Below are 26,120 nucleotides of genomic sequence, written 5' to 3'. Positions count from 1 at the left end.
AATGCCAAGACCAACCCTAATAGGTATTAAGTTGTATTCTACAGAACATCTAAACATTATGCACCATGTTCTTTATGCAGCTTGAGTAATGAATGAAACAGAACTCAGAAAGCCCAAAATTCTACACACGTACTCAAATATTCCATGTTTATGTCATTAAAGGAAAACAATTACATTATGTATTTTTCAAAGGGGAGGAGGTGACAAAACAACAAATTAATGTAGTCACGTAATTGAATTTGCAAATGTTGTCAGTTTGTAAAACATTTAGGAGTATCATATTAAGGACGTTTCAAGAGGCTGCTAGCTGAGCTGGAGTTCCTGCTGGCAGAAACGGGAGTTGAAGGACAGGAACCAGGAAGATCTAGATTCAAGGACACGGTCTTCAGTAAAGGGGACTGGGGTGAAAATGTCCCATGTCTGCTGTTTGAGGAAGCTGAAGACCTGCAATTGAGAGAACAAAACTATTTGGACTTTGCTTTTTGTTGATTGATGTGCTAATGTTTGGCGCCAGCTGCAGACATCTTTAATGGACTTGATATGCAATATGTCATGACTGAATAATTATGAGGATTTAATAAACACAGGTTAAGTCTGCTCCAAGCTGGTTTTCAAATAAGTCTACTTTCAGTCAAAAATGAGCAATAAAAACCTGAAACAGGGCGCATTGTCTGCCAAACATGACCTTTTTTGTTTTGTTTTTGTTTTTAAGGCTAAGGACTTAGTTTGAGAGTTTAGGTTCAATTGCACATCATTTGGGGCTGGATAACTGTTAAATGCTTAGGTAATCACTCGTGAAGGATTTAGGGGTGTTAAAAAATAAATTTGCCCAGGGGCCACATGGTAAGTAAGAGACACTCAGTAAAAAATACAAAAACATATAAAAATAAATGGGAAAATACAAAAAAAAAGTACTGAAAAGTATGAAAATGTACTAAAATGTACTGAGTAGCATGGAAAAGTTTTTAAGAAAATGAAAATTAAGAAAAAAAGTACTGAAAAGTACTGAAAATTGAAATAGTACTGAACAGTACTAAAAAACTGAAATGTAAAAGGTTTTATGATTAAACACCTGCAAAGGAGAACACATTGGATGTCAGTTCATCATTTTCACTGTTGTTCGTTGTGTTGACTATTATGCGCTGTTTACGTTATTTTAGGTATTAACCAATCATGTTGTGTTCTTTTATTTTCCACACCATTTAGAGGTGATCTGCTTCTGATTTGCCTTGGTGATTTTATCAATAGAAAGGGCTCAGGGGGGTGGGATTTTCTGATCCTGGGTTTTGGCTTTTCCCTGTTTTGAGTGTCTACTGAACAATAAATGTTTCAATCCTGAAAAGTGTGAAAAAAACAAAGAAATCAGAAAAAGCACTAATTGTTATGAAAAGGTACTAAAAAATGTATAAGCACAAAAAGTACCGAAAAGTACTCAAAACAGCAAAAAGGTGAAAAATTTACTGAAAAGTATAAAAAGCATTGAAAAGTATTCAAACATATTAAAAAGAAGTGAAAAGTATGAATAGGTACTAAAAGTATTGAAATGTATTGAAAAGTACTGAAAATTATGGATACATACAGTGGGACCACGCTACTTCGCGGTTCCACGTTCACGGGTTCAGAGCTTCGCAGGTCTAAAAAATAATAATAATAAAATAAAATAATTTAAAAAAAAAAAAGTTTTGGTCCCCATTAACCGTGATAACCGAGGGATTACTGTACTAAAAAAATAGTAGTGAAAAATTCTGAAAAGGGTGTGAATACTTTTGTGACATCTGGTGGGTATGTTAAAAACGGTCTTGTTTTTCTGACACCATGAGCTTAATTTTTTCTCGTGTCGTTCTCAGTGTTGTTTCGCAGACCAAATTAAATCCAATGCCAGGCCTGTTTGGGCTCACGGGCCGCATCTTTGACATTCCTAAATTAAACTTAAATTGGCTAATATAGGATGGCCATCACAAGTACAATTGTGTGTGCGTGTGTTTGTGCATGTATGTGTTTTTGGTCATGAGAATGCGTGTGTTCTTTGTAGACCTGGACGAAACGGAGAGGAGAGCTGAGTTTGTTTTGGAGCTTCTGTAGCTGCCGGGAGTTGATGGCTGGGACGGAAAAGACAAGTTGGCCTAAAAAGGAAGAAAATAAATATTTTAGCCAGACAGACAGACAGTGACGCACACGTCACTCCCGCTACTATAACTACTTTTACCTCGTTTTATCTCACTTTTAGGGAATGTAATAGCGAAAATGTCACCAAAACCATTTCGTCTTACATTTGTTGGGAATGGAATAAAACGGTAATGCACATTGTATATAAATCACTGAGCAGGAAGCATGTTTATTTCACCTTTTCTTACTCAAATCATTGGTATTGAAACTGTTATTCGCTTTAGCATAAAGCTTATTATGCTGAAATGAACTGTCAAGTCATCAATAAATAAAACGAGAGACGAAAGTTTTTGATTTCTTGTCGTCATCAAACAAGACGGAAAACGTGGCTAATTGTATTTTACTTGAATAAACAGATCGTCCTGTGCCTACCATTGTCTCAGCAACCGTGCCAATTTTTTTCTGGTTCAAATGATCCAATGTCATCCTGATAAATGTAGCTGATGCTGGTGGGAGAGGTTACCCTTTTTTACAGTAGACTTTTGTGTTTTGAAGAAATGCACACACCAAAATAACAGGTCGACAAATCTTACTGTAGGGACCCATGCGGGGCCCATCTTCTCACGGTAAAAATCACATCTTGCTGGATACAACTGAACCTGTTTTAAGAGGGGGGCATTACTGGTCTGCCTGGCTGACCAGAAATGTCCCCCATCTATCTCTGGCTATGAAGGTCACAGGTCCATGAAATCTACCCTGGTTACCCATGGTGGGCCCATCTCCTCACAGTAAAAAACACATCTTGCTGGAGGCTGTTTTAAGAGCCTGTTTTAATCATTAAATTAAAAGGGACATTTTATACAAAAAAAAGCTGTGAACATGACTGTAAATTAGTGAGGAAGAAATAAGCAGTATGAGAAAAGTAACGTTCATTTGGAGGGATAAACCATGCAAACACTTTTCTCGAAGGTACCAAAATACAAACTTGAACCTGAAAAAAAAGCACAAGATGTCGCTTTAAGGTAAATATCCAAAGACATAATTAGAATAGACATGGGGGCGGCAGTAGCTCAGGAGGTAGAGCGCTCGTCTTGGGATCAAGGGATCCCAGTTTGAATCCCGGCTCGTCCGTGTTACATGTCGAAGTGTCCTTGGGTAAGACACTGAACCCCCAATATCCCCCATTAAGCAGGTTAGCGCCTTACATGGCTGCAAGGCCGCTATTGGGAAATGTGGAGCACATTGTAAAGTGCTTTGGGAAGTCATTGACTTGAAAAGCGCTATATAAATGCAGATCATTTCATTTCACATGGTATGCAATGAGATTGGACATGGCACTCCATATAATCATGACCTTGAAGAGATAAAAAGACTATCAGGATAAATAGGCAAAAAAGTCAAATAAGCAAGCTTATGAACAATTCAAATGTACTTGTTGCCATCTTTTGTTTCTGTCAGTCGTCCAACAAGGTCCATCCCCACTAGCTTAAACGGCTGTTTGACCTAAACAAACAAACAAACAAACAAACAAAAAAACAAACAAAAAAAACAGAGCAAAGAACAACAAGTGAGGAATAAATGCCTTTTGGCTGAAATGGATTTCTGGGTTAGATGAAGCAAAAAACTAATTTTATTTTAAAGGATTGATAATTAAATGAATTGTTTTTCACTGTTGTGTTGAACAAAAATGTGTGAGGTGTTACAACGAGTGACTAAATTCAGTCAATTAAAGTTTGAAGGCCTATAATATCCAGTACATAATACCTGTTTCATTATTTTGATAATATTTCTGGTGAATTTGAGGTACTGTTGTATGGTGGTGTGCGATGGAATTTGTCTTGTGTAAAATATACTGTGGCTTCAAAGAAGTTTGAAAACAATGCTTTAGAGATAATGTAAACAAACTATTCTTACCTTAATTGGTGTGTACTCCACCTCCTGATTAATTGGGCCAGCCTGGCAAATTTCAAATTCTGACACCCATGAAAAACAGAAAAAGGTTGTCCACAACAGGTAACATTTTCATGGATTATTCATAATCTCTGAATTACAAAATACAACAATGATGTATGCCAAAGGATAAAGATAATTTGTAATGTGATTAGATGAGAAGGAAGTTATAATGCTGTGATTTTATTTACCCATTTCTCGATGTCAATACTCATTCCCGGCCAGAGAGATCGCTTTTGCATCCCTGGTTTTTCTTTGGCCAGTGGGGCTGGCATGGATGTCTACAAAGATGGCATTCGCCTCTTCCACTCCTAAGACCACTGGGATTTGGGATCCAGAAGTCCCTTTGTTGTAAAAGAGTTGGTCTCCTATGGAAGCCATTGATGAATCCTATGGAAGCCATTGAAAATGGCTACGAGTCAACACATTTGGATTATTGAGATGCCTAGTGGTAAGGGAAATGATGAGTTGAAGAATAAATTGACCATGTAAGGATAAATGCTTACCTAAAACTGCGCATTATGTTTTAAATCAAGGAAGATGACTTGTAATTAATAAAACAACTTAGTTACTTGGAGCATGGTATAAGAAATTGATTGTGTACACAATTAAACATGCTTCATTATGCATACCATCAGGGAATAGAGCTTTTCTTCAATCAGACGTTTCGATTAAGTTTTTAAATTGGGCGTTTTTTACACATGAAAATTTAAATTAAATTCAAAGCAAATCTCGATTATGTTTGTGCAGACGTTAATGGACATGTGTTTGATTGCAGACTGTGCAACATTAGTGTTATTGAAAATGAGACTTACCTACTACAGCATAATGGGAGGCTTTTCAGCGGATTGCCCTCCAAATACACGCCTTTCGATTTGTAATCCACAATTTGCTTGTAAAGGCCGGGGTCCATCTTGTGATGATAAAGTGTTGGAAAACAATGTTAGACATACATTTCATGCAGGCCTATATATAGAGAAAATGTAATGGAACTAAATGCTTAACCAATGAATTAGATGCCGGCCTCTGTTTGTTTTAAAAGCATAACGACTGACATTAAAAATAACTTACCGCAATTATGATTCTTGCTTGTGAGGTTTTGTGTGCCCGGAAATGCCCCCCCTCTTAAAACAGGTTGACTTGCCTCCAGCAAGATGTGCTTTTTACTGTGAAGAGATGGGTCCACCATGGGTAACCAGGGTAGATTTCATGGACCTGTGACCTTCATAGCCAGAGATAAATGTGGGGGGAATTTCTGTTCAGCCAGGCAGACCAGTCATGCCCCCCTCTTAACACAGGTTCAGTTGCATCCAGCAAGTTGTGATTTTTACTGTGAGGAGATGGGCTCTGCGTGGGTAACTACAGTGAGCTTTGTCGAACTGTTATTTTGGTTTGGGCATTTCTTGGCATCAAACACAGCAGTCTACTGTAAAATACGTAAACCCTCCCACCAGCATCAGCTACATTCATCAGTATGACGTTGGATCATTTGTACTGGGAAATAATATTGACACGGTTGCTGTGACAATGGTAGGCACAGGACTATCTGTTTATTCAAGTAAAATACAATTAGCCACGTTTTCCGTCTCGTTTGATGACGACAAGAAATCAAAAACTCGTCTCCCGTTTTATTTGTTGATGATTTGACAGTTCATTTCAGAAAAGAGTGTAGAGTACATTCGTAACAGTTTCAATACCAGTGATTTGATTAAGAAAAGGCAAAATCATCATGTTCTATCTATGTCATGTCCTGCACGGTTGTCATGGCGCCGAGCTGGCCCCGCCCCTGGACACCGGCTGACCTGCATTTACTGATTACTCCTATGGGTACTTAAACGTGCCTTTTGGAACTGCCCTTTGCCAGATCATTGTTTACCCTTGTTGAAAACGTGTTGATATCTGTTTATTCTTGTTGTGCTTGTTGGACTTTTTTGCACTTCGGTGTAACATTCCGAGAGATTCCTGCAAGTTCTGTTTAATCCCGTTAAATGCCTAGTCTGTAGTTTTGCCTGCATTTGATCCTGCTTTGTTTTGTTTTTTTTTGTCTGTTTGTGTGTTGGACAACTTTTCTTTCTCAATTAAAGTGACAGATCGTCTACACAAATGAGTTCCAACTTCCTGCTTCCCGACCCGTTTCGTGACAGATTTCGTGACAATCTATCTACCCTGGTCATATACCTCGAGGGGGGTGACCGATAGGAAGACAAACTCATACAAAAAAAAAGGAAAGAAAAAAGATAAAAATCTGCCCCCCAAAAAAACACAAAAAATGTTACCATGGCCAACCCAAACGCCCAAACACACGAACAAGTTAAGCACCTCAGCACCCAGGTTGGTACTGCTTTTGTGAGTTGCGACTCACTGTCATAAGTTAATAAACATTTTAAATGACGCTGTTTTTTTTAAATGGGCATAGCAGTATGTTCAAACTTTTCTTAAAGGGACACTGTAATAAGTGTCTCCACACGGTACAAAACAACTTTCATTCAGTAAAAAAATTGAATACGAGGCATAAATACATGAACTATCATCTATTCATCAATCTATCTACCCTGGTCATATCCCTCGAGAGGGATGACCGACAGCAAGACAAACGCATACAAAAGCATAGAAAATAAAAAAGGGGGAAAAGTAGCAAAAAACACACACAAGCATTTTTGGACAGAGGCCAACCCAAATGCCCAAACACCCAAATAAGTTAAGCACCTCGGCACCCAAGTTGGTCTTGCTTTCGTCCCTCCAGATGAATAGAATAGAATAGAATAGAATAGGATAGAATAGGATAGAATAGAATAGAATAGAATAGAATAGAATAGAATAGAATAGAATAGAAAAGAATAGAATAGAATAGAATAGAATAGAATAGAATAGAAAGAATAGAACAGAACATACCTGTATTATCATTGTTACAAAATGGGTTGAACAATATTGTGACAACAAAATTGGACGTGGCACTTCAGTTACACACTTTGACTGTAAAGATAAAAGATTTAAAAAAAGATAGAAAGATAAAAGAATTTGGATATATATACACAAGAGAGTTCGGGCATGTAATGAGCAGAAGATATTCACATTGGGACACAAGAAGAAACAGGACACAAGAAAGCGGCCATGTTACTCAGGTCAGGGTGACACAACACACTCTTCTGTTCTACAGCAGGGCCTGACATCTTTCACTGGTTTACCCTTGCCGCATCATACAGGTGCCCTGCCCATGCCTTAGAACACGTCCAAACATCCCACTATCCTTTCACAACACCTCTCCACTCATTCCTATCACCACCAAGAGTTCCAGCTGGCACTACATTGAGACCTCTTTCCTCCAGTGCACTCATAACACCATCCATCCACGTCAATCGCGGCCTTCCTCTTGCTCTCCTTCCATTGACTTCTGCTCTGTAGATCTTCTTCAACATTTACTCCTCATCCATCCTCTCCATGTGTCCAAACTAACCGAGTACTTTCTTATCCACACATTTGCTCAGTTCCACTATCACTCCTATTCTGTCTTCTGTCTCTCACAATTTCACTTCTCAATCTATCCAATCTTGTCACTCCAAACATACTCCTCAAACACTTCATCTCAAAAACATTTAATAGCCTTCTCAAATCTGCGTTCAGGCTCCAAGTCTCTCCACCATACAACACAGTCTGCACAGTCAGACTCTCATACAGTCCTAAACACATTATCTGCTCAAAAGTGCATTACCGTTCTATTACATTCCCAACAAAAGTAAGACGAAATGGTTTGGGTGACATTTTCGCTATTACCTTCCCGAAAAGCGAGATAAAACCAGGTAAAAGCGATTATAGTTGCAGCAGTGACGCCACGGGGGTGCAATTCACAGCACAACACCGGCCCCCGTCGTCCACTTTAAAGAGCCGACTCTTTGAGCTGTTTCCTTCGCGAACTCATCCTATCATTGTTTTTAAAATGTAACTTTTTTTTCGTTTTGGGAGCACAAGAGCATACATTCCACTTTAGTCTTTGATATTTACCTCTATAAAGTACATCTCTAGCACTGATCTGAGGTCAGGCTTGTCCGTCGAAGCATCATTGAGCATCTTGTTGATCCTCTTGTTCAAGTCTTTCAACTGTCGCAGTTGAACGTCCTTCTCTTCAAAAGTTTCCAACTTGGTGTTTCTTGAGGAGCGGATCTTTTGAGTCAGTTTGTGGCACTGAAAGCGCCAATCGAAATATTTGTTGAAGAGAGCACCTGATGCGGATTCCGCATCCTTGCAATTCCGTTACAATTTCAAACCTGTTTGGTGGCCCGGAGAATCTTTTCCTTTTGGGATGCTATTTCCCGATTCAACTTGCTGATGAGACACCGCGTGCTGTCAATCTTTTGGTTCTCAGCTTGTTTGTTGTAAAGCATTTGCTCTACCGTGTTCTTAAGATCCTGAAAAGGGGAAAAAAACTGCAAGATGAGAAAATGGCGTAAACAGCGCGGGCGTTCCTCAGACAATTGAAATGAATAAGATAAGCCAACTTTTAAACAAGTTAACCTAAAAAAGTTACAATTGAATCATTTTTAAAATGATCTAAAATTGTAGGAAGAGAAACAAATATTAGCATACAGTAGCATACAGAGCTGCAGAACACTGTCTCCTAGGGTTGGCGATACTGGGAATTCTTGTATGGAAATAATTCAAGTAAGGTGGTAGCGTTCGATACTGATAGAACTGATACTACAGATACTGATCATTCTTGCTTATAAATGTCATTAGCATTGGATAATTGAACCCCTCCCTAATGAGTTGGTTTATGATACCAATAAAAACGGCACCAAGAATTTTGGCACTTAAATGTTTTTTATTAAATGGTCTGCGTTTATTTAACATTTTTCAAGTCAATGAGGACCTCCCAAAGCGCTTTACAATGTGCTTCACACTTTACACTAACTAACTAACCGATAGCAGCGTCAGCCATGCAAGGCAAATATCTGCTCATCGGGTGCATTAGGGATTCAGTGAGGGATGGGCGCCGGGCAGCACGGCCGCTGAGTGGTTAGCACGTCTGCAGCACAGTTCCTAGGTCATGGGGTCAAATCCAGCTACCAGCCTTCCTGTGCCAAGTTTGCATGTTCTCCCCGTGCTTGCGTGGGATTCCTTTCGGGCACTCCGGTTTCCTCCCACATTCCAAAAACATGCATGTCGGGTTAATTGGCCGGTTTAAATTGTCCCTAGGTGTGAATGAGCAAGTGAGTTGTATGTCTCTGTGTGCCCTGCGACTGGCTGGCAACCAATTCAGGGTCTCCCCTGCCCACTGCCTGAAGATTGCTGAAATGGGCTCCAGCAACCCTACTGAGGAAAAGCGGTGCATGTAATGGATGGATGGATAAATCGATAGATTTCATACCTAAATCTAGTCTAACAGCAGTGTCCCCATATTCACGTAGACTTTTTAATTACCACAATGCAAACTTTAATAGTATGTAAATAAATATATCTATTACTATAATTTTAGAACAAAAGTCAAGAGTCAAGCCAAAAATGAAGCAATGTAACGAAAATCCTAGTCCAAAACTACACCTTCCTTGGCGCGGTATTTTGAAAATGAGAGTGTGATTACTAAAAACAAAACAATGTCAAAACATCTATTCATTCATTATCTGCACCGCTTATCCTCAGTAGGGTCACGTGGGTGCTAGAGCCCATCCCAGCCATCTTCGGGCAGTGGACACACTAAACTTGTTGCCAGCCAGTCGCACGATGCACAGAAACAGACAACCTTTCATATACTCACTCATACTTCACTGTTTTTCTCTCTCTTTTTCTCTCTCTCTCTCTCTCTCTCTCTCTCTGGTTCTCGCTTACTTTTATCTCTCTTTATTTTGCTATTTCTTTTGTTGTCTTTTCTCTTTTCTTTCTTTCTGTCCCTCTATCTATTCTTTTTCTTTCCATCACTCTATCTCTCTTTATTGTGCTTGCTCCCTATTTTTATCTCTCTCTTTTAGCTTTCTCTTTCTTTCTGTTTCTCTTTCTGTCTTTCTCCCATTCTGTCTCTTTTTTCTCTTTCTTGCATTTTCTCTCTCCCTTTCTCTCTTTTTATCCCATTATATCTTTCTTTCTCTCCTCTCTAATCGAAACTATTACCGTACCTGTGTGAGTTTTTTTCTAGCATTGATTTAAAAGAACAGCCCGTAGACTTTATTTAAAAATTAAGGTAAGACAAAAAAACTCCATTGTAAATGATACAGATTATATATTGCTTTCTTGCTCTGTCTATCAAAGGATGAATTAGATGAAAGTTCATGTATTTGTAAATCTGACTGTACCTTACGGCATGTCACTGAATTTTGAATAGCACTAACTTGTTGGTCTTGCTGAAGTTCTCGAATTTTTCTTTTCTTAGACCTAAGGGCGTCTTCGGCCAAACGTAATTGCTCTTCCATCTTCATTTTTTCCTGGTATTCTGGGCCTGAGGGAAAATCGAGTAGCATAAACGAAATAATCAAAGACATCCGCGAAGCCCCGGACGAGGACGTCGACTTACTAGATGCTTTTGCGTTGTTGACAGACGCGTTCAAACTTGAATTGCTGATGTTGAACAAGAGTGTTGTGTTCTCCAGAGCTTCATTCTCTTGCTCAACCTTTCCAATTTTGGCAGTTAGAATCTCAACCTGTTCTATAAGTTCCGCGCGCTGTAGTGCCACCTGGTTGGAGGAAATTGTATTGTTATACACACCCCGCGTAAACTAAAGCAGTATTTTTCAGCCAGTGTGTCGCGGTGAGACCAGTCTACTTCATCTTGGAGAAAAGCAAGCCATTGTTCTTCATGCAGTAATCCCTCGTTTTTCCCGGAGGTTACGTTGCAAAACCGTCCCGCGATAGTCAAAACCCGCAATTTTTTTAATGTATTAATGTATTACTCAACAACAAACCCAAATTTCAGGCTCAAGTATTTGTTTAACATATAAAAGTACTGTTCTATTCACGAATAACTTCTGTACTGTGAAATTATACTGTTAAAAATAATATTGATGTTTCATTGCACAACTTCATGGATTTCTGACCCGATCCAATTCACTTTTCTTTACTTTACTTACTACGTGTGGTTGTTATGGAAAAGTGCATTTATTTTCCGGTTGTGTCGTACAGAAATCATATATTCTTCTATTATCAAACATTTTTGAAAAGCATCTAGGGGCCATTAGGGAGCACCATAGACCCGCATTTGGCTCATGAGCAAGTTAATTTGTTGGCATTAGAAAGCATCTTCCTCTGTTTAACCAATCAGATTGCACACCAAAATCGGCAAGATAGCGAAACTGCGATTTGTAAACCGCGATACTCTGCATTTGTGTGGTCTCCAACGTGGCGCCTGCAGGCAGTAGGTCACCCCCTGAACTGAGTAGCCCGTGGACAAGTTCTGAAAATGGCTTACCAGTGATGGCTTACTGTGGTTTTCTAACAAAGATAAAATCTAACCAACATGATGTTTTTGTGGTTGACTGAGCCTGTATGTACCCTATATGGTGACAACCTGGTTATAACATGGTAACAACATAGTAATAACATGATAAGTTGTCAATTTATAAATGCAAATGAAAAAAATAGCCCTTTGCCGTTATCCGTGACAAAATTAGCTCTCAGCTTCAAAAAGGTTAATCACCCCCTGCTGTATTTGCTTGTGAGAAATATACAGTATCTTACACAATGCTAATTATATTTGGACCAGTCAATCAGAACATCAGACAATCTACATTTCTAATGCTCCTTCTATGAATGTTGTTTGGATTTGCTGAACGCTTGCGATGCAGACTAAGGTCCTGTCACCTTGGCGATGTAGTGAGCTTGACATTTAACCGCATCTTCCTCGTCTTCTCCGGGGGTCGCCATCGTGAAGGTCACTACTTCGAAATGTTTCCTCATGACGTTTACCTTGGAAAACTTTCCATTCAGATCAGCGCTGGGAAAGAGAATCACTATGAACGAATTAAAGGGACGAAGATAGATACCAAAGGTTCACACATAGGGCTTGAGCACATCTCAGAGACTTCGGGGCTTTTGCATTTTGAGACCTTAATAATGACAACATGGTGATAATAACAATACATGAATGACAAAGAAATGATTTTACCTCATTCTTTGTTTCTCCTGTTCAGTGGTCTTCAGCTCCTGACTGAGCATTTGACTGTAGACCCGGATCTCCTCTTGCCTCTCTTGGATGGCTTTCTTAATGTTCAGTTGCCTTTTTTCCAAAGACAGCACACCGTTGGATTTGTTAAAGAGAAGATCCCTCTTACGTTTGACCTCCAGTTTGAAAATATTTTGCTCCACGAGCTGTTCCTAATGATGAAAGACACAGTGAACTGTGTTTTGGTGTACAGGAAGTTATTTGATACGGTTTTTGATGTGTGAGATTTAAAACGATTCAATCACAGCTCAATCGGAAAGAACGATTCAATTAGATTCTGATTCGTTAAGAATCTATATAATGATGACACGGCACATTTCACAATGCCATCAGGGCAAGCAAGGCCTTCTCTCTTGGCCAACCATAACCAGACATTATCATAATTGTAACAACAGACAATTTCATTCATTGTATTTTTTCTAAGAGTACACACATGTTTCCATAGTGCAGTGGTTCGCACATTCGACTTACATGCGAGACCGGGTGGAAAAATATGTTGGCCTTGGTGAGGGATGGGCGCCACCAGCCTGTACTTACCAAAGACACACTACACTGTAGTGACTACAGGAAATGGTGCCCCTACAACCCTAGTGGTTAAGGGATCCAACCAACCATACATATTTATAATAATTCTTCATATTTGATACATTTCATGATATATTTCTGGTGGTTTTAGGTCAGATGTTTTATCCAAACAGAATTCAGATAATCTGTGTCCTCAGCCTGTATATCAGCCCAAGGCCTTCAAAATCAACAGTGCTGGCGTGTCTGAGCACTGTAAGTGGACGGCACATGTAGCCCATTGATTGTTGCAATAGCTAATCAGATCCTAAAATTGCGACAGTCAGGCCAGCTAGAAGGCCTCATGTTGAACGTGACAAGTCAGCGTTTTGTGATTGAATACTCACTTGAGTTAAGATAAGGCAGCGCTGTGCAGATAAACCACGCTAAATCATAGCTTTTTCATGTTAAAAATGTCAAAAGGTGTCATGTTAAAAATGTTAACCCCACTATGGCTGAAGGAAATGACTACAACGGTTGGTCACAACTATTTTCAAGACGAACTTTTCAAGAGAAGCAAGGCTTCGCGAGGAGGTAAAGCTTTGAGGACAACTCATTTTGAAGTCTTTTATTTTTAAATATTTGCATTATTATGATGGTTTTATTTGCAAACTCAGCTGTATTGATATTTAAATGCTCTGGAAAATAGACTGTGTTGTACACGATTAAGGTGATTCCCAATCTTGTGCATGTGTGCTTTTATGGAGGATTTCTCAAACCGTGATGCCATAAATGAGAGTATTACTAGTTATTGTTCAAGCTGGACTAAGCAGGGCATCACTGAAGGCCTTGGTGTGAAATGGACAGACTGGCACTCGTTTTTGGCTTGGATTAATATATTATTAATATTCAGCTAGATATATGGTATTTCCATCGTATTGTACAAGGAAATGTTGCTTGATTTTGTGATACCTGTTTGTTGTGGCCACGTTTCTTCAGCTCTTTTTCTGTGTTATTATTGACGAGCTTAAACTCTTCCACTTTGTTGTGCAGCTCTTGCTTCTCAGCTATTGACTTATCATTAATTTTTTCCAAATAGCGAATATCACCCTGTAAAAGACAGATTGCGTGATAAAGAGTGTTGACTAAGTTTGGTGAATTCAACCTTTCGCACGCTGACTTCAGTCTCTTTGATTCCATTGAGAATTTTGCTGGATGTATTCATCATCTCATCAAGGGTTTTGGTTAGTTCACTGATCTTTGCTTCTAACACTTGTTTTTCATCTGCGTCGTGAACACCCTGCAGTCGAGCGAGCTTTTTCTCCAAAATCATGATCTGGTGATCCTGTAACACAGAATTGAGAAAGAACTGTGAGCTAGAAGACAAATCTCATTTTGGTCATTGTTCCGATGGCATACTTTTTCACCCATGATCATCTGCTGTCTTATTAGATGCTTCTCCTGTTTCCTGAACTCTCTTTCAAGACTTGTGATTGTGGATCTGCTCCACAGATCCTGGGCCTGAGAGTCCTTCTCCATTCGCTTAAGGTTTTCAACATGCTGTTTACAACGGAAAAGCTGCTCTCTACAATCCCGTAATTGGAGATCCAAATCCTTGGGTAAAAAATACATTTGAGCATTTTATTTAAAAATAAAACCATGCCTCCAAATATTATCAAAAGCTCCAAAGTCAAGATATTTGGAAAAGGTTAGACGCAATTGAAAACATTTTCTTGCTTTTGTTTGCATAGAGATAGTGAAGAAAATAAGTATTTGAACACCCTACTATTTTGCTATTTCTTCCACTTAGAGATCATGGAGGGTTCTGAAATTTTCATCGAATGAGCATGTCTACTGTGAAAGAGGTAAACTAAAAAGAAATATTCAAAAATCACAATGCATGATTTTTTCAAACAATTTATTTGTGTGATAAAGCTACCAATAAGTATTTGGAAATGAATGTTAATATTTGGTACAGTAGCCTTTGTTTGCTATTACAGAGGTCAAACGTTTCCTGTAGTCTTTCACCAGGTTTGCAGACAATGCAGGAAGGATCTTGGCCTAATCATCCTCACAGATCTTCTATAGATCAGTCAGGTTTCTAGGCTCTCGCTGAGAGACACAGAGTTTGTGTTCCCTCCAAAGATTTTCATTTGGGTTCAAGTCTGGAGACTGGCTGGGCCATCCTAGAACCATGATATGGTTCTTATGGCGCCACTCCTTGGTTTTTCCGTCTGCTTGCTTCGGGTGGTTGTCGTGTTGGAAGACCCAGCCACGACTCATCTTCAATGCTCTGAGTGAGGGACCCATGCATGATTTCAAACAATGACGTCTTAGTGTATTACCTAAAGTAACCTTGGAAACATTGGTACCAGCTCTTTTTAGGTCATTGACCAACTCCTGTCGTGTAGTTCCGGGATGATTCCTGACCTTTCTTTGAATCATTGAGACCCCACAAGGTGATATCTTGCATGAGGCTCCACTCCGATTGAGATTGACTGTCATGTTAGGTTCTTCCATATTCTAATGATTGCTCCAACAGTGGACTTTTTTTCACTAAGCTGATTGGCAATTGCTCCGTAGCCCTTTCTAGCCTTTTGGAAGTGTACAATTTTGTCTCTGGTGTCTTTGGACAGCTCTTTGGTCTTCGCCATGTTACAAGTTAAAGACTCACTAAGTGTATGGGGTGGACAGGTGTCTTTATGCTAACCACTTCAAACAGGTGCATCTGATTCAGGATGATGCATAGAGTGCAGGTGGACTTCTAACAGGTGGACTAACAAGTCTTTCAGGATCAGAATTCTAGATGATACAGAGGTGTTCAAATATGTATTTGCAGCTGTATCACACCAATAAATTGTTAAAAAAATCATGCATTGTGATATCTGATTTTTGATTTTTAGTTTATCTCTCTCACAGTGAACATGCACCTACAATGACAATTTCAGACCCTTCCATGAGTAGGAGAAATAGCAAAATAGCATGGTGTTCAAATACTCTTTTTTGGACAGACGGACGGACGGACGGCCCAGGTAGGTAGGTAGGTAGGTAGGTAGGTAGGTAGGTAGGTAGGCAGGTAGGTAGGTAGGTAGGTAGGTATGTAGGTAGGTAGGTAGGTAGGTAGGTAGGTAGGTAGGTAGGTAGGTAGGTAGGTAGGTAGGTAGGTAGGTAGGTAGGTATTTTTAGATATAGTGAAGTATTTTAGCTTAGTTTAAAAAAACATCTTTGGCAGGCAACAAACCTTGATGGCCTGCTCCTCATCCGTGAGGAACTCCTCCATCTGGGCTGCTTTCTCTTTCTCACTCAGGGCGTTCTGTGTCACTGATTTCAGCCTCTCTTCTAGAGCGCAATTTTGGGCGATTGTTTGCCTCAACCTACAGTCAAACATGTAAATCACAACTTGCTTTCCAAAATCTGCATTTACACATATGACGACGAATGTGACCAACTTGGAGTCATTTTTCTGGATTTGATCTTTGAGCCTGGAAATGTTGGACCTCATCGACTCCACAGTGCTAGCTGTTTTATCCAGGGAGGTTTTGCAACTTTTTAGCTGCAAATGCATGTCAAGAAAGCCACACAGTCAATCTAGTAAGAAAAGCTATTTTGTGAGCAAACAGTGTTTCCTATAAATATAAAATTGCATTTTGGTTTGAAAAGAAGAGCTTTGAAAAGGCTATTCACAAAAAGCTCACTGGCACTACCTTGTGGCTATTAACGGCAATTACAATAATGTACTAGTAATGGGAATACCGGCTCGTGTCGAGAACAGACTCTTTTGGCTTGGTTCACTAAAAAGAGTCAGCTATTTTGGCTACCAAAAGCTCTTATCTCATCTCATCTCATTAGCTGCACCGCTTATCCTCAGTAGGGTCGCAGGGGTGCTGGAGCCCATCCCAGCAATCATCGGGCAGTGGGCAGGGGACACCCTGAACTGGTTGCCAGCCAATAGCAGGGCACACAGGGACAGACAACTCTCTCGCCCATTCACACCTAGGGACAATTTAGACTGGCCAATCCACCTGAAATGCATGTCTTTGGAATGTGGGAGCAAACTGGTGTGCCCGGAGGAAACCTACGCAAGCACGGGGAGAACATACAAACTCCGCACAGTAGGTCCGGTAGCTGGATTTGAACCCACACAGGAGGTTCCCAAGACCTTAGAACTGTGCCGCACACGCACTAACCACTGCGCCGCCGTGCTGCCCACCAAAAGGCTCTTCCAATTATTTTATTTTTTTTTGCTTTAATTGATATATTACCAGTTATTACATCGTCTTTTTAATCCATCATATTGTACAGTTATCCCTTGTTTTTGACGGGTGTCTACAAATAAAAACATAGAACACAGAATTGCAGTTGAATGTATGCTTTTTTGTCATTATACAATAGTTATGTACAACACAATTGGAGTGCTTCACCTTCTATGTAAGAAATTGGTGTAGAAAGCAGCCAGCTAGCTGCGCGCTAGCATTGGTGATACCTGGACTGAATGATACATGCTCAGTAGGGGTGGGTTTTGAGCATTTAACATAACCTAGCTGCACTTGGCCAGAACTACGGCACCGCAATTGCTTTCTCTCCCAATGCCGCATCAGTCTCTTCCCGGACCCGATAACAATCCACGGAGCACCTGGTATTGATCACAATTTATTTGCGCTATCCCTACAAATAGCATTTGTTGTGCGCTGTCTGCTGCTGAAAACAATGCACAATGAAAATTATTGAAACCGCAAAGAGTAAACCGATACAGCCAGGGATTACAGCACTTCTAAATTATAATACCATTTTTTTCTTGCTTTCGGTGAACATTGAACTCATCTAAACGTTGAACTCTTTTATACTAAGATACTTTAAAGTCAAACATTACAGAGTTCACATAAAACATCCGACACACCAAAATCATACTCATCAACTTATATGTTTTCCGATTATTTTATACATTTTTCGATCATTTCAAATTGTGTACATTGTATAACAATTTTTGTACTGGATTTTTGTTTAAATACACTGCTACGTATAACCAACAATGAATTTACTGCAAAGTGGGGGAAGAACTAAAAAAAGGTTCTCAAATAATTGTTTGTGTTTAGCAAATAAAATAAACTTGTTTACACAAATTATCTTTGTTTTATTTGACATAGTCTGTCTTGCTGTTATTAAATAGGTGCCGTGTGCTTAACACGGTGTTATGCAATCATTAGTAGAGAGAGCAATTGACGGAGGACGACTATTTTGTAAAATGTAATTAAGAATAAATATAAGTATAACAATAAACTTTAAATTCATTACATTAGAAAACTTGAGAAACACTTTATCCCCAAATAAAGAAAAGGAAAAGAAACCACAAAACAATTTGGACCTTTTAGGTATTCTACAAAGTCAACAACACAAAGTCCCTAAAAAATGTATATTGACCAATCACAAGAGAGAAAAATGGTGTCTCGGACGGAGTCGGTTCCTGATTGGTGAGGAGCCCTTACGTTCGGGAACGACACATCACTATATAATACAGATTTTTACCTTATCCTGCATCTCCAAGTAATTCTTTTCGTGCGCCTTTAGTTGTTGCTGTAGTTTTGCAGCCTGTCGATTTGTAGAGTTTAACTTTCTCTCTTTTTCTTTGTTGTCGTTGATGTGAGAGTCATGGAAGTGCTTGATTTGTATCAAAGAGCAGTTGCGTTCCCTGATGATCTGGTTGCTCTTTGCGAGTTTCTAACACAATAAATGCAGAACGTTTTTGGAGTCAAATCGAGGCGGCAATGATACAATCGTGTTATTTCCAAAGTACATATTCAGTGGAGATGTGTTGTGAAAGGATAGCGGGATTGTGGACGCGTTCTTAAGGATGGGCCGGGCACCCGTATGATGCGGCAGGGGTAAAGCTGTTGGACCCTGCTGTTAAACAAAAGAGTGTGTTGTGTCACCCTGACCCGAGTGACATGGCCGCTTTCTAGTGTCCCATTTCATCTGGAGGGACGAAAGCATGACCAACTTGGGTGCCGATGTGCCTAACTTGTTAGACACTTTGGGCAATTGGGTTGGCCATGGTCCAAAAATATTTGTGTGTTTTTTGGCTATTTATTTCCCTTTTATTTTCGTTGTCATTGTATGTGTGTGTCTTTCTGTTGGTCACCCCTCTTGAGGGATATGACCACGGTAGATAGATAGATAGACATATTCCACCCGATACAACCTACACTGGTCTAGCTCCAAATTTCATACGTGGGTTGTATGTAGCAATGGGCAGGTTTCGATACCATGTATTGCTAACAACCCATTTTATTGGGGTCAAGACTTGCAAACGGGGAAGATGCCAGAATTGGTTGGGCTTTGGTGGCAATTTGGTAATCAAGAATAACAAATTAGTTGTTAATAATAAATTAATAATAATAATAATTGTCATCAATTAAATGTAAAATGAAATATATTGGGACTTAAAGGTAATTCTTTAAGAAAATACCAGACCTTTTGTTTTATAAAATACTGGTATCAATAACTGGTATAACAGGTATTGGTATCGCTGACTAACCAGCAGTGTTCGAAGTTGTATTTCTATCGACCTGCAAAGTACAACTGAAAACAATTAAGGTAGCACCATCTCAAGCAAAGGGCATAATTTCCCCCTATTGATATTCTGATATTCTCCCTACCGTGTATACTTACATCAAAGCCGTCTTTGCAACTATAAGATAAAATACTTAAATCAGGGAGTCAGTTTATATGCACATATTTGGTTGTGTTTCACCAGTAGCAAATGGTAAGCAGCGCGTGGGGAGGGAGCGTGGCTTAGACTGTTACCAGGGCCCACTGTTGCATGTCAGCATCTCGTTGTTTCATCTGCCGGACGGTGCTCTCCCATTGGTGGATGATCTGTTCACTCTCCTGGTGAGCCTGCTGCAAGTGTGCCATTGTGTTGTCCAAAGCAATCTAATGGGACAATAGGAAAGGATGGACCAGGAGTCTCCAGCGTGGTAGCCGCGGGCAACAGGTAGCCACCTGAGCGCACCTGAGTGGCCCGCAGATTGGTTCTGAAAACAGCTCTCCAGTGAAGGATCATAGTTATTTTCTAGGAAATTTAAATTTCTAACTGGCATGATAAATCATTGACAAGATCAGTGTCTTTAAAAACAATGTTTCAGTGCTTGACTGTGCTTATTTTAACCCTACTTCTAACAATTGCAACTTAGTAATGACATAATAATAACATTGTAAGAAGACATCGAAGTCACGTCATGTTCATATGTATAGCCCTTAATCACAAAGAGTCTCAAAGTCTGTGCGGACCACCATTAGCCAAGTGATCAAAGAACTTCTAGTATTAACCCTGTAAGACCCCGATATAGAAAAACATAAGATACATTTCTTTGAATACGTGTTTTGGAGGGCTTTGAAGATGAAAAGGAAATGTTTGCAAAAATACATATTATTCGGTAAAGTTATTATACTTAGTTATATATAATAAATCCAGTCCAAGGTAACAAAGTTTTCTTATTCAGCCAAAGTTGTGCAGATTGTGAAAGTTCTACACCTGTGACCTAGGCTTTTCTAGGAATATCCCACCCAAGATCATCGTTAGTTAGTAATTAAAACGTAGCTCTCATGTTCAAATGGTTGGCAACCACAATGTTAGATACCAATGGTACATTCTTTTTGTTGATGGATAAATGAGACACATGCACGCTTAACTTTTGAAGGACAATCACTAACTCCAAAATGGGATTTTTAGACATAATGCATGATTTATCACTGCCTAAATACAAATATCACGGACTATTCAAATGTTACCTGGCATATATATTCTTGTTATTTATTCAGTATAGAAGCTTTGCTTTCAACACTCAGATTCTTTGGAATGCCGCCATGCTTCAAAGATGAGGCCATTCATGAGTAAAGAATGAGAATTATCCCGGATGCAACGTTATTCTTTCTATTCTATTCTATTCTATTCTATTCTATTCTATTCTATTCTATTCTATTCTATTCTATTCTTAACCACCCACACAATTTATTTGTTTAAATGACTTTACAAACACACTGCACTACTTGGAGCTTCCCTTTGAGTTTAAAAAAAAATGTCTTTTTCCTAGTTTTGTCATTTCGTTGATCAAGTTTGTAGTTTTTAGTGTATAACGTGTTAAGATTTTTCTTCTTTTATTTTTTTCCAAGGCTTTAGAGGTTTCAGTGTTGAGTTCATGTGTTTGGTTAGGTCATGAAGTTATTTAGCGTGTTGTTTATTCTAAATTGTCTTCCCTCCAGTGTTATCGTGAGATTTTCAAAAGTAGAATGAAAATCACTACACTTGGTACCCATCTACCTACACTGCAAGCGACAATCTTGCCCCCTTGGCTAATAATTTGGCACATTTCAAGTATTGTTTTTCATATTTTACCTGATTTTAAAAACTGTAAACTTGTTTCAAATATCAGTAAGAAAAAATACACAAAATACAAGGAATAGCTCATTGTTGGGTGAAGTCGTGTTTAACATATAGATGTCAATATGTACAGATGGCTAATAATAATTTGAGATTTATGAGTATTGGCTTGGAGTCCCTCAAGAGTCAGTCTAATTTTTATATATATATAAATGGTTTGTGTAATGTTTTACACAATGAAAATAGATTTTATTATCTGACGGTTATTTGATAATACGATCAGGTACAATATCAGTATAAAGAAAGAATATTTTGAATAGAACACTATAATTAACATTTGAAGGAAAAAAAGATATAGAATTGTTTAGATAATTAATTCTAAAACATTTCTTAACTTATATCAATTTCGAAGATTATATATGACAAGTATTTCTACATATGTTCTACATTTAATTATGTGGTTTTTTTTCATGAATAAAGTTTTTTCTGCTTGTCTGTTTTTAATCCTAGACAACAGGAAAGAAGATTGCATCGTTCATTAATTTGTATTTATTTTATTATATTGTTTGTTATTTTGACTACTATTCACTGTTTATTTCATTGTCACTATCGGCCAATAATGTTGCTGTTCTTTGATTTGAACACACTTTAGAGCTGATCTGCTTTTTGTAATCTGGGAGATCTAATAAATAGAAAGGCCTCAGGGGACAGCCTTTAGAACAGGTTGGGATGTTCTTCTCCTGACCATTTTTGTACTGTCCTCTTTTTTTCGAATTGCAAGTTTAATATTGATTGTTGTCCTCTTTCCTTATTTTGAGTCTACTGAACTATAATCTTATCAAAAGTAAACACGAAAGGATGAAAACAGAGGTTTTTTGAGTGCACGTGTGTGACGTGAATATTACATCCTACTCCATGGCTTTCATTCAGACACAAAAAAGTACTTGTTGCTAATCAAAAATACATTTTGCCACATCGTACCTGGGCAGATAAAGTTTGAGTGGCTTCTATGTCGAGCGCTTTGTGCCTCTTCAGGCCTTCCAGCCTTGCCCTCTCAATGGCCAAAGTGAGCGACTATGGGACAGACAAAAGGTCGGAATTTCGAAGACTTTCTGATGACTTCATACTCAAGATGGTTTCCTGACCTTGATCCTCTGCTCATCCTGCTGCGTATACTTGATGATGGCCATCATGTCGTCGTCTTTTTGCGCTGAATCCTCCAAAAAAGAATCCATGGCTTGCTGCTCCCACTTCATTCGGGTGCGAAACTGCTCCAGTTTCTGTTTCGCCCTGAATATGTCATTCTGATCACAGAAAGCAAAAAGGTTCGGAGAGAAATGGTAGCAAACTTGAATTGCTATTAAAATGAAATTGGAAATCTGTACAGTAATCACTTCCTGTGTTGCGGTTCATTCATCACGGTTTCGCTACTTAGCGGATATCAATTGTGCATCGTGTTCTGCATTCTGATTGGCTAAACAGTCGCCTAGACCTGCTTTGTGTCAACAACATTGCGTTTTAAACCGTTGTTCATTTAATCTTTTTGATTTTCAAGTTTTTCTAAAAAGCCGTTATGTGAACGAAACGCTCAGACTGACTGCGGCCATGTCATGAGCCAGCGTGCCATTGTCCATCAGGGGGCGCTGGGGAATCACCACACCTGCTGCCCAATATCCAAACCTGTCGTTCATCAGGGGCTTTGTAGAAATGGACTGCGCTGACCATTTTGGTTGTCAGATTGTTGCGCTTCAAGCTGTTCCTGCCTGCAATAGTGCCCACTCCTTGTCACCTGTGCCGTACCCCCGAAAGACTGCCATTATTGTTGTGAATTGTTCAGACTGAGCATTTTGTTTATTCCTTCCTCCCAGTGCGGAGCGCCTTACGTAAAATAGGTTGTGTTATAAAAAGATATTTTAAGGCATAATATTGAAAAACAAACCTAAACATTTGGAGTTGACACTCTTTTACAGATGTGGACCGTCTGATATTCGAAAGTTTAGACCGGCTCCAGATTCAAACTGAGTTTGACAGCCCAGCGCTAAAAGAAGGTAAATGCAGGTTTTTCATTATGTCCACATAATGGTGACAAAATAGCACGTGAAGTAAAAACGTAGGGTCCTGAAATCATTTGCGCCCCTTAGTGCAATATTTTTTATTTTCTAAAACTATACTTTGACAGTGCAGAAGTTATTTTCAAAACAAACAAAAAACTTTTATTTGTTAGACAAATCCTCGCACCTGTAAGTAAGGTCTATTCTTTTGGTTTCATTGTATGATGGAGTATTTAATAAATAAATACATTGAATAAAGAAATAATGGGTTCGACTTTTGTGTTTTGTCTATTGCAGGAACATTTTTGAAGGCAACCCCTGCGCAAAACGAGGGATTACTGTAGTTCAGTCGTAAACCTCAAGCATGTTTTTCCTCTCAGCCAAGGATTGAAGCTCTTTGTCCATCTGAGCCTTCTCCTGCACCATGTGGCCGATTTCTCTCTGTGCGATGGCAGTGATGTGAGCCTCCGAATCTGTCTCTCGTTCTTTGGCCTGACACAAGGCCTTTGGACAAAAGGCAAATGAGCAGGGCAAATTTTGTGCAGGTAATTTGTGTGTGTTTACCTCCATGTTTTCCAGCTCTGATTTCACATGTTTGAGATATTCTCTCGCCAGTTGGGTTTGATCTTTATGATTCTCTCGCTTGATTTTCACTTGAAAGAGTTCCTTCCTCTTTTTGTTGATCTGTGAATGTAATTCAAACATTCAGATTTGATTTGAAGTACTTCATTTTATTACAATATAGATTGACAGAAATATTTATAGAAAATCTATTTTTGATTAACTTTAATGCCAGACGTTTCTCACAAATGGAATGTACAGGTCAGCCATTTTTTTGCCATTTTCACTCATTTTTTAAGTCTTAGAGAAAATTTAGGTATAGGCGTAGTACATATTAATAAAGTTTCAGCCCTCATCTTTATAAGCAAAAAAGTATCGTATAGCTTTTACCATTAGTTAGTAAACAACAATTGAATATTCTTGAAAATACCTTTTTCTGAGAAACTTCGGATAAAAACGTTTGTGTGTGTAAAAGGGTGCATTTCAGTCAGAACCTTCACTTCGGTGCTTTTTTCCATTTGTAGTACCTCCAATATCTAGACATCGCTTTCCATAAACACAAGGGCACTTATCTTGAAAATCAACAATTCATTACAAGAACACTGAACTTATGCATGAACTTTGCAAGAACATTGCAGCGCCCGATGTTTCCAGTGACGTGATCACAGGATTTAGGTAATTCAGAAAGGCACCCGCACACTCTCAATCGCTGGATAGAGGAAGCAAAGCAACACAAAGAAGTGGGGGCTCCTTGATGTGTGGACAAAGATCTGATCAACGCTATTCCTGCCACCTAATGGTGATTTATCATACTCAAATTTTTCCCAGAGGCTTGATAGTTACTGGTCAGCAGTGCCAAAGCCTTTAGAATATATAATTTTCTTAATAAAACAAAAATAAAACACACATGCATTTTTACCTTTGGGCACTCAGGAACAATGTTTCTGATAACTCATTTATACGTTATGGCACTAAATGAGTTAACATTGAAAAAAACATTTTGGGGGAAAAATTTCTGGGGCTCAAGATGACCTCATTACACTTCATTGTGGACTAAATAAACAGTTATAATATATTAAACATGCCACCCTTTTGACAGAAATTGCATTAGATTTTATCGCACACTCTAATTTTTAGCCATGAACCGCAATTTTTCTCAAGAATATAAAAAAAAAACATGTGCTTGTTGTGGCAAATGTTTACCAGAACAAAAATCTAACACAAACTTCGGATCAATTTATTCACGACCAAAGATTTAATCTCATCATTACTGACCTCAATGCACCATTTGATAATTTATAATAATAATAATAATAATAATAATTATTATTATCATTAATATTATTATTATTACTGTTATAAAAGACAATTTTAAAGGGACTTTGAATATCATTTAGTGTCTCCTAGTGCTGGAAAAATGTAATTAATTTAAAAAAAACTATGAATTTAAAAATAACCCAAAATACATAAATATATAAATACACAATAATAGAAAAGGCATGTATTTTTTTAAATAGTAGGTTGAGAAATTGAAATCTATTCATTGTAAAATGTTAAGAATGTTTGTGCCATGTTTGTCCTCTTATTGAAACTATATCATTTTCTATCATCCAACATTTTTGAAAAAGCTCCAGGGAGGCAATAGGGAGCGAAAAAGAGCCGCAAGTGGACAAAAGAGCCTTCCGAATCTTATGAGGCTATAAATGAATATTGGGTTATGAAAAAGAAAATAAACTACATGTTGATTATTTGATTTCTTTAATCCAAGCACTGATACTTGTGAAAAATAAATTATCACTTGTATGCATCATAAACAAGTCCTGCCCAGACAAATATTTTAACACGTTTTCACAATGGATGATAAATTGGCACTGAAATTTCACACACGTTTAATCATTTTTAAATAGTAATTGCCATAAGTCTATAGATGTTGCCTATTTGAAGCCTGCTATTTAAGTTATTAAAAGAACCAAATGTTCCTATTTTCGCAGGACAATTCTGAACAAGTTAAATATATTCATTACTTTGGACTTTTTTGTTATTTTTCCCTAGAGGACATTAAAAGACATTCTATAATAGACCAATCCATTCAAATTGCCATCACCAGATATTCATAAAAGGTATTCGTAATTAATGTCTCACCTCTTCAATTAAAGCCTTGTTCTCAGCATTAGCACCAGGAACAGCATAAGACTCGTCCCAACCCAGCTCTTGTAAAACCGCCATGGCCACGCTCAACATTATACAACTGAGACAGTCAGCCCTAACTTCAACTCTATAATGATTTAGCTGTGTTTTTTGGAGGAACAGCACTTCTGCCAGTACCTTCTGTCTATAAGCTGGGAAGACTGGTGGGTGTTTGTTGTTGGTCGCTCCTAGCAACCCATTCAGGTCTTTTTTTTTTTTTTTTTTTTTTTTTTCAAACATGAGC

The 26,120-nt window shown here is 38.5% G+C and overlaps 1 protein-coding gene across 1 annotated transcript; it reads right to left on the bottom strand.

Annotated features, from left to right (window-relative positions):
* Positions 1 to 119: 119 nt before the first annotated feature.
* LOC148374342 (coiled-coil domain-containing protein 39-like) lies at positions 120 to 25,986 on the bottom strand. Its single transcript, XM_088335131.1, has 20 exons — positions 25,832 to 25,986; positions 23,693 to 23,812; positions 23,486 to 23,632; positions 22,223 to 22,381; positions 22,059 to 22,151; positions 19,502 to 19,630; positions 18,224 to 18,415; positions 16,150 to 16,253; positions 15,942 to 16,074; positions 14,120 to 14,314; positions 13,881 to 14,045; positions 13,673 to 13,810; positions 12,143 to 12,351; positions 11,839 to 11,971; positions 10,556 to 10,715; positions 10,374 to 10,480; positions 8,319 to 8,459; positions 8,056 to 8,235; positions 2,035 to 2,123; positions 120 to 444 (listed from the first exon to the last, which is right to left on the bottom strand). The coding sequence occupies exons 1-20, from the start codon at positions 25,928 to 25,930 to the stop codon at positions 282 to 284; spliced, it is 2,856 nt and encodes a 951-aa protein (XP_088191257.1). The 5' UTR covers positions 25,931 to 25,986; the 3' UTR covers positions 120 to 281.
* Between the last annotated feature and the right edge of the window lie 134 nt (positions 25,987 to 26,120).

Source organism: Urocampus carinirostris, chromosome 1 (genome assembly GCF_059441175.1).
Source record: "Urocampus carinirostris isolate Australia breed hairy pipefish chromosome 1, RoL_Ucar_1.0, whole genome shotgun sequence".
Lineage (NCBI taxonomy): Eukaryota > Metazoa > Chordata > Actinopteri > Syngnathiformes > Syngnathidae > Urocampus > Urocampus carinirostris.
This window is presented reverse-complemented; position numbering and strand designations above follow the sequence as displayed.